General features: G+C 40.6%; 1 protein-coding gene across 2 annotated transcripts; it reads left to right on the plus strand.

Moving 5' to 3' along the window:
• SRP19 (signal recognition particle 19) lies at positions 1-5,813 on the plus strand. 2 transcript variants are annotated; one of them, XM_075272267.1, is made up of 6 exons: positions 1-44; positions 1,426-1,502; positions 2,448-2,523; positions 3,625-3,696; positions 3,788-3,899; positions 5,189-5,813. In XM_075272267.1, exons 2-6 carry the CDS (start codon positions 1,465-1,467, stop codon positions 5,317-5,319), a joined length of 429 nt encoding a protein of 142 aa, XP_075128368.1. In that variant the 5' UTR covers positions 1-44; positions 1,426-1,464; the 3' UTR covers positions 5,320-5,813. The 2 variants fall into 2 exon arrangements, with proteins under 2 accessions (XP_075128368.1, XP_075128369.1); XM_075272268.1 differs by having other exon boundaries at positions 19-36.
• The last annotated feature ends 2,234 nt before the right edge of the window (positions 5,814-8,047 follow it).

The following is an 8,047-nucleotide window of genomic DNA, read 5'->3' on the forward strand; positions in this document are numbered from 1 at the left end:
TGTTTAACTGCCCGGAAACGCCAGTCAGCAGCTGCGGTGCATAGGTATGGTGGGGATGTGCTCTGTGTTATAGATACAACATATACACGCTATATAGCCTTCATGGCCGCACAGATAGTGAGCTTAGTGACGGAGCGCCACCTGTGCTCAGCTCAGTACTAGCAGACATGTAGGGGACTCGTTGTGGCCATCCTGTGGCTCTCCAGCTGTGGTGGTACTACAGCTCCCAGCATGCCTGCCATTTACATGTTGGGACTAGTAGTTCCTGATGCCTGGAGACCGCTGGTCAGACCAGGCCTCCTTCTATTGTGTACTGACGTGTGGCTTAGGGCCTGCAGTGCTGACCACTGGTGAGGCTGCTGTTAGGTCATCGGCCATTCTGTTATGTGAGGGCTGGGCAGTTTTCATTGCCACAAGTTTACTTTTCATTGATTCTATGACAGCAACAAGAGTCTTATAAGATGAAGAGCCTTTCTTGTTTGTTTCACAACATTCTATTTGCTTTTGTGTGTTATAGGGATTTTCCTATTCAAACACCTGCGTATACTCCTCCATGTACTGGCGGGCACATGACTGATCTCTAGGGATTCCACCACTGGGGCCCCACCATGAGTTTGTCTGCCCGCTCACCAACTACTCTATTCACTTCCTTTGGGGGTAAAGGAGATATCCAAGTACAGAACTGTGGTTGTTCATGCACACTAAGTCGCGTAACACAGGTTACTTAGAGACCACCATATCAGTTGGGGTCCCAGAAGCCTTTTTGATCAATAACTTCTCCCTTATACCATGAATAGATGTTTTGTTTTATCAGAATACTTTCATTTCTTACCTTTTCAAGATCTCTGCTTGCTGTAGAAAAAAAAAATCAGTTTTTGCTGAACTGACTCAAGTGCACCGCTCATTAGAAAGAAGACCTGATACACTGAAGGCAGCCACACACTTTAGATAACCAAGCCACATGTTGGCTTATGTGTATCCCCATTGAAATAAAAATACACACTCAGGCAAGTGTGTATTTGAAAGGAGAATTTTTGGGGCAAGAAGTTATCCCTCTTCAAAAGATAGGGGATAACTTGCTGGCAAGGGGGCATCCTACCGCTGGGATCTCCACTAGTCATGAGTATTGGGGTATTTTGCACCCTAGTTTGAGTGGAGGGACAGGTTGGTAATGTTTGCCACAACTTAATTCATTTCAATTGGTGGAGATAGCCAAGTGCTACTCTTTATCTATCTTTGGTGAAATGAATGGAGTGGCAGTACACAATGAGTCTCAGAGCATGGCACCTTTGTTGTAGATATTTCTGTTACTATTCCAATAACAGGTGTGAACCCAGCCTTACATATCAAATGCTCCTGTCACATTATACAGAATACTCTGTTGAGAATATTTTACATGTTTATTTTAATGTTGTTTCATCACAGGTTTGCTACTGTAATATGCAACTATAAACTGGTGCAGCCATGGCAGACCTGAGGAAGCTACCTACAGATCCTTCTAGGTAAATAATGTTATGGAAAGTGTTGTCATTGCAGTGTCTAATCAGGTCAGAAGATGAATATCAGTCAACAGCTGAGTCCAAGAATAAGTCCCAGTTCACCTCTGTTCGGGGAGTCCGCTTGGGGATCCTGCCCTGAACGGAATACAAAATGCATTGACAAGCAATGAAAGCACACAGACCCCATAGACTATAATGGGGTACGTGTGTGTTCCACGTGGTGTCCACATGATTCATGCGGAGAGGAAAGTAGTTCATGAAGTACTTTTCTCTCCGCATGTTCCGTGCAGAAAACTCACGGACTTGCAGCTACCGCTTTTTAATGCATTAGGTATTCCATTCTTCCCCAAGCAGACCTCCCGAATGGAATACTGTACGCAGATATGAACCAGGCCTTACATTAATATGGAATATGCTGTCACGACATGGGTTCCCTAGCTAATATTTGACTGGTTCGAAAGTCGTATATACCTATAGAATCCTGTGGTTATGACCTATAGGCAACCTAGAAATCCCTGTTTTGTAGACCCTACAGTGCTGAGGATAGTTTGTGCACCCTGAAAAAGGCAATTGTCATCAGTGCATGTCCCTAATATGTTGTTCTGACCGCAGATTTATATAGTTTTTTTTTTTATGCCAACTGTTGTCAGTTTGTTTTTCACTATTAAAAAGTTAAGTTTTATTGGTATGTAACTTTTCAGTGAAAAATAGGTCTCATAATTCACAAGTGTTTTTTTTTTTTTTCATCTTGCATAATATTGACTAATTACTAAGGATATATGTAGTTACTTAATAGTGAGGGTTTGACCTGTGGGACCCTACTTATTTTAAATCAGCACTGGGGCCCCTTCAATGCTTTTCTCCACACAATTGTTATCCTTTTAAGCATCTTCACATTGTTCCTGTCTGTATCATAAACTTACCAACCTATTTTTAATTTGTCTCTAGATTTATCTGCATTTACCCAGCATATATAAATAGTAAAAAGACAATCGCTGAGGGTAGGAGGATACCTACAGAAAAGGTAAGTACCTGCCCTGTACATTACAGCCATGTATTCTCTGCAGATGGAGATTTATACAAGTACTTTCGGTCTGGTCACAGAATTCACTGCAGGTAGTTTGTGTTACAAGCTACCCTGGGGTAATTTAGACAAATCTATGTGTTACACTATGTTCACACCTACTTTTGCATTCCAGTTCTTCTGGTCCATTGGAGAACCAGAAGAACAGAAAAGGTAGCACAGTATGATCCATAGGATACTATAATGGCGTCTATAGCAGACAGGTTTTTTTTTCTCCTTAACTGAACTGTCAAAGACCGTCATTTGGACTTGCAGGACTTTATTGTTCAGCATTTTCCGATGGACACTCTGGAGTGGAGACTCTGTGGCAGATGTGAACACAGCCTTAGTATACTTTATGCTCCAGAATATGTAAATGATATACTTTTGCTTGCTAGATGCACCGTATCAGCATTGGGCAGGATCCACATTGCCATAAGACTGCTGTTCATGTTATGACATAAAAAAATGGCTCTGTTAGCATATTAAGTGTCCCATTTGAAGTTCACCAGAATATTGAATATCTGGCTACAATTTCCCAAAACCACAAACTTTCCACAGAGTTTGTCATAGGACTAACCACTCAGTCCCTAAAAGTTAACCTCCAGGGTTTTTATTTATTAAGGTATCAATGATTTTTTTATTTTAGGGGATATTCCAATGCTATTGCTTTATAATCTGATATATTGTGACCACTGAGACCCCTACCCATCGTGACATTGAAGGGACCACAGAACTGATTCAGCACTGCAGCCCCTTCACAGTGATTTCTGAGTGCGTGGCCACCCATCGTGGTGCCAAAACCACAGCAAGATGGAGAAGGATGCGTTTAGTTTTAGTTCCCTGTGCCAGTGTCACTCACTTCCACTGAAAACAATGGGAGGCATGTTTGAGTTTTCCAAGCTTATTTTGACACATTTTCCATGTTGGAATTAGTGTAAACATACCCTTATAGATCAAGGGTCTGAATGGAAGACCTTCATCGTCATCTCAGAGAGAGACTGTCTGACTTTGCCTTAAAACACAGTTGTTGTTTTTTTTATTACAATTTTCTTTCTTCAGGCTGTACAGAATCCAACATGCGTGGAAATTGCAGAAGTGTGTCGTGCCTACAAGTTAAATGCAATTGTTGAGGTAATACATTATTTCATTTTGGTTCATTGTCTTGCTTTTGTTTTGTGTTTTGTTTAATTTTTCTTAGTCCCAATTTCATTTGTCTTCTTAGGGAGATAAGATGTACACACGTGAGTGGAACCGGGATATCCAGTACAGGGGCAGAGTACGTGTGCAGCTGAGGAATGAGGATGGCTTACCCTGCGTGGACAAATTTCCAACAAGTAATTGTTCTTCAGGATTTCTCTCCTCTCAGTTCCTGTTCACCTAGAGTAGACCATGTCACTATAGTAGCAGAAGAATGTAACTGTTCATGACTAGGAGTCTCTTGTATTGGATCCTAACTATTCAACTTGCTTATCTTAATGTTATTACTACTTCCATGGTAATCCGTTCCACACCAAGGATGTATTTGCTAATACCAGAAGGGTAGATTCAGATGTGGTAGAATTGTTATAGAAATTTCTCAAATTAAAATAATTTCCATCCATGTAAATGGGATTCTTTTGGTGGAAAGCAAAATGAACTCACCCTATTGGTTTTGCTTCTCCTTGTGCTTTTACCTGTGTGTCAGGACCTTTATACCCATGTCATGCCCCTTGCAATCTTAAATATGAACCAGTCTCCCAGGTCTGGCTTCTGGAACCCGTTGTGGTTTGCTGTTACCAACTGGGAAAGCTTTTGATGTCTCCATATAATCTGTGTTTCCCCCATAGTAATTTAATGTCTAAAGTGAGAACACCTCCTTACACCTAAAAAGATGTAGGGACAGTGGTGGTGAAATATCTGTTCGTGTTAGTAGCCACACCATGGTGTAGCAATTGTGAAGCCCAGAGATGTACATATGGGTGCAAGATATGTTAATGTGTGTGTAATGTTAGAGTTATAATATAGATAGATTCTGGTATGATGAGATTCCCTTGAATCAGAGCTCATCTACAGTAACCTGGCACAGCCATTACATAATGGATAAAGCCATTTACTCCTGCCTCTGTCTACTGTTTAGTTATGTTGGCTGATGAGCACAGCTGATCATTGAGGGGTGTCAGACCCCCCCCTCTTCCCCAATCTGATATTGATGACCTATCACAAGGGTAGGTCATCAGTATGAAAAACACAAACCCCCTTTAAATCCATTAGAAAATGTAGCTCTGGAGATTTGGTTCTTGTTACAAATGTTCCTTACACAACAGTAGACCCAGTTCATTGCCAGACTATATTCATAACATTAGTGGCTAGTTCAGCTAATAGAATCAGTCGTCCCATCATCTCCACAATGGAGGCCAGCTTTAATGCAGGTTTTTACAGAGATAAATTCTGGTGGTGAATGTCTTTAGATGAGTCGCAGATCACCTGTACACAGGGAATTGTATGGACATGTATTTAACTTCAGCAAGCTTACATCTTAATCCAAGAAGACCCAAGGGAACAATCAGTGGCTGTATATGAATTGGTGGTCTGTTTTACTGTCCATTTGTAGATCAACTCATTGCCTTATGTCATCTTTTTAAAGGGAAATCAGTGATGCTTCGTGTGGCAGAAGATATCCCCAAACTAAAAACTAGGACACAAAAAACTGGAGGTGGAGACCAAACTGTCCAGGTAGGAGAAGGAAGCAAGAAAAGTAAAAAGAAGAAGAAGTGATGAACTTGACCTGGTGAAGATGAACCAGAAATCTAGATGACCGCGCAGCTAAACGGCAAAATCTGAACCTTCATAGTCATGAAATGAATGCAGCATCTGCCCCTTTACTACACATCTCATTTAGTGCTGGATAGGACACACCTTAGAGTTTCATCAGTAACTTCATGTATCAGGTAATGGAACAAATGACTGACAGAGATATCCAAAGGGAAGTGAAGTTCAGAGGATCTTGACTGTACTTCCCATAACCTGCAACAGTACGGCAATTGCAGGGGAGAATTTGTTTTTTTTATTCCTAGCCCCACTTTATAAAATATCATTCACAAGGCAAAGATTTTTTTATTTTTAATTAGAATTTGTTGGTTCAGATTTTTTTTTGTTCTGTTGTAAATGGGAGTATTGAGTCTTGTTTCAGATATTGTTGCATTGTCAGTGACTGCCAGCACATGGTTAGACTGAATACCAATTTGTTTGAATAAAATAAGTTAAGCGTACGACTTTCTGAACGGCGTTTTACTTAATTTTTGATAAGTATAAATGACGATTGAAAAGAAAGACTTCAATATGTCTTAATTCTGATCTGCCTATTTTCATCTGACATAAATAAAGAGGTCATCTTTCCCTTGAAATATATAGCAACAAACCAAATGCTGGTTGCTGTATACTGAGTGTTATAGATAGAGCATACTCCTGGTACAAGTTATCAGTAAATGGAGATGAATCGATCAGTTAGACCACATTTGTACCTGTTCTGGAATATATTTGAATAGTGCTGACCTGGCAGAGAAGATCTCCCTTCAGAGGCATAGTGTGTGAAATCTCATGCCCACACCCAGCTTACCAGCAATACACTGGGAATCCAGGTGCACTAAGATTTTACATGCTGTGCTTCTGAATTGAGACCTTCTGCCGTGTCTCTCACAATAATGGGTGTGAGTAAAGCTCTGAGGCTGTGATTGATTGTTGCTGCAGATCTGCTGCAATGACTACATGAAGCATGAGCATATTAAATGAAGGATTGGTGTTTTAAAAACAAAAAAAAACGTGATCTTGATAACAGAATGGGAAGCTTATTAAAGAGTACAGTAACTGGATGTCCATAGCTGAAGCATGACAATTGATACTCCTTCAAAGCTCATACATGTATTACCTCTTACATTGCAGAATAGCATTGTCTTTTATTTCAGATTATGCGGGGGGGGGGGGCAAAACTGGCTTTTAAACCAATAAGAAATATAAAGAAGGTTCGTATGCTTGTCGCTTTTGCAAAACCATCTCCAACCTTTGACTCACAAAAGTGCGGCTCTTCTGTGACGTGTCTCCAAAGAGTATGCCATACATAGTCAAAACTCAAGTGTTTTTGGCTGCCGCAAAAATGCAGCTGTTAAAAACACCTCAGCAGAGTCAATGAGAATTCATTTAATCTTTTCCATGTCTTGCAGAAAAACTCTTTGGGGCAAAAGAGCTGCTTTCCTGTTGCAGTTTTCTTGCCCCCTTCTTAATTTTTTTTTTTTTTTTTTTAAATAGCAGATTCTCAGTCCTGTCTGTCCTTAACTTTTTGTGTGATTGAAGGATTTTAGCCCGCGGTTTTCTCTGCATTTTATCCCCACTTTTCTTAAGTGCGGTGTGTCCTTCGTCTACATGAGTTACTACACTTCTATTACACACGTGCTTTAGTGGAATAAATGCCGATTACACTTCTCATGTGCCAGCATTGCACATAAAATTGTTCCAACCATGTATGGGGCGGTCTTCAATATGCACACAAGTGAGACACAGGGCAGGTTTACACCTGCGCCCTGGCCTCGGTTATGCAGATTTCAGTCTCCTGCCCGAAACTGGGCAGAAAACGGAAACTTGCAGGCGTTTTTCAAACCCATTCAAATAAATGGGTTTGGAAAGTGTCCGGCTGTGAGTGTTTTGTGCTCTCCTCAGCTAAACCAGTTTTTTCTTTAACCGGACACAAAGTCGGACATGCAGGACTTTGTGTCCGGTTAAAAAAAAAAAAAACACTGTTTCGCCGCAGAGAGCACAAAACGCTCACAGGCGCTCACGGCCGGACACTGTCTGCCAGGTTTCTGTCTGAAAATGGAGATCGGGCGCTGGTGTGAACCCGCCCTGTCAGTCCATAGCTGCATTTATACAAATACATTGAAGGTGATAACCGCCTGGAATACATCATGCGTAGCATTAACTTCAAGGACATGGGTGGAAGTAACAAAATTGCCAACCTTTTCAGCTGACAAGTACATTACTATCGATTATTAATCAGTATATTCAGATTAAAAGGGAAACCCTTTAATGAATGTCAAAGCTATAAAGGAAAATATTCCTCTTTAATAATGAGATGAGTGTTCTTGTATGTATGGTGCCATATGCCAACAGATATTAGTTCTAAGGCATTGTAAGAATGAGCCAAATAAGATGATTCTCAGTGTGTATACGACAAAGTGTGTAACTAGTCAATACTAGTAGTAATATGGCAATGTTGCTCTCATTAAAGGGTACTTGAATTTTTCTGAAAGTTGAAATATGGAGCCTTGCTGTGCATTGACTGCATAAGCCTTCATGATGTCCTATCAGCTTTTTTTGCTGGTAATAATCACATTGTGGCTGAAACACATTTTACTTTCAGTCTCAAGTTGTGGGTGAATACTATAAGGTGCAGTTTTCCCCCTCCCCTATTCTTTACTGATACTGTTCTGCCCCTATACAATAGCAAACACAA

The sequence above is a fragment of the Leptodactylus fuscus genome, chromosome 1, assembly GCF_031893055.1.
Source record: "Leptodactylus fuscus isolate aLepFus1 chromosome 1, aLepFus1.hap2, whole genome shotgun sequence".
Taxonomy (NCBI): domain Eukaryota; kingdom Metazoa; phylum Chordata; class Amphibia; order Anura; family Leptodactylidae; genus Leptodactylus; species Leptodactylus fuscus.

Bases quoted from the DNA above. Each gene is read 5' to 3' on its own strand.
- SRP19 (XM_075272267.1), top strand. From the start codon at position 1,465: ATGGCAGACCTGAGGAAGCTACCTACAGATCCTTCTAG. The intron at 1,503-2,447 runs GTAAATAATGTT...ATTTGTCTCTAG, and splicing joins CTACCTACAGATCCTTCTAG to ATTTATCTGCATTTACCCAG. The intron at 2,524-3,624 runs GTAAGTACCTGC...TTCTTTCTTCAG, and splicing joins GGAGGATACCTACAGAAAAG to GCTGTACAGAATCCAACATG.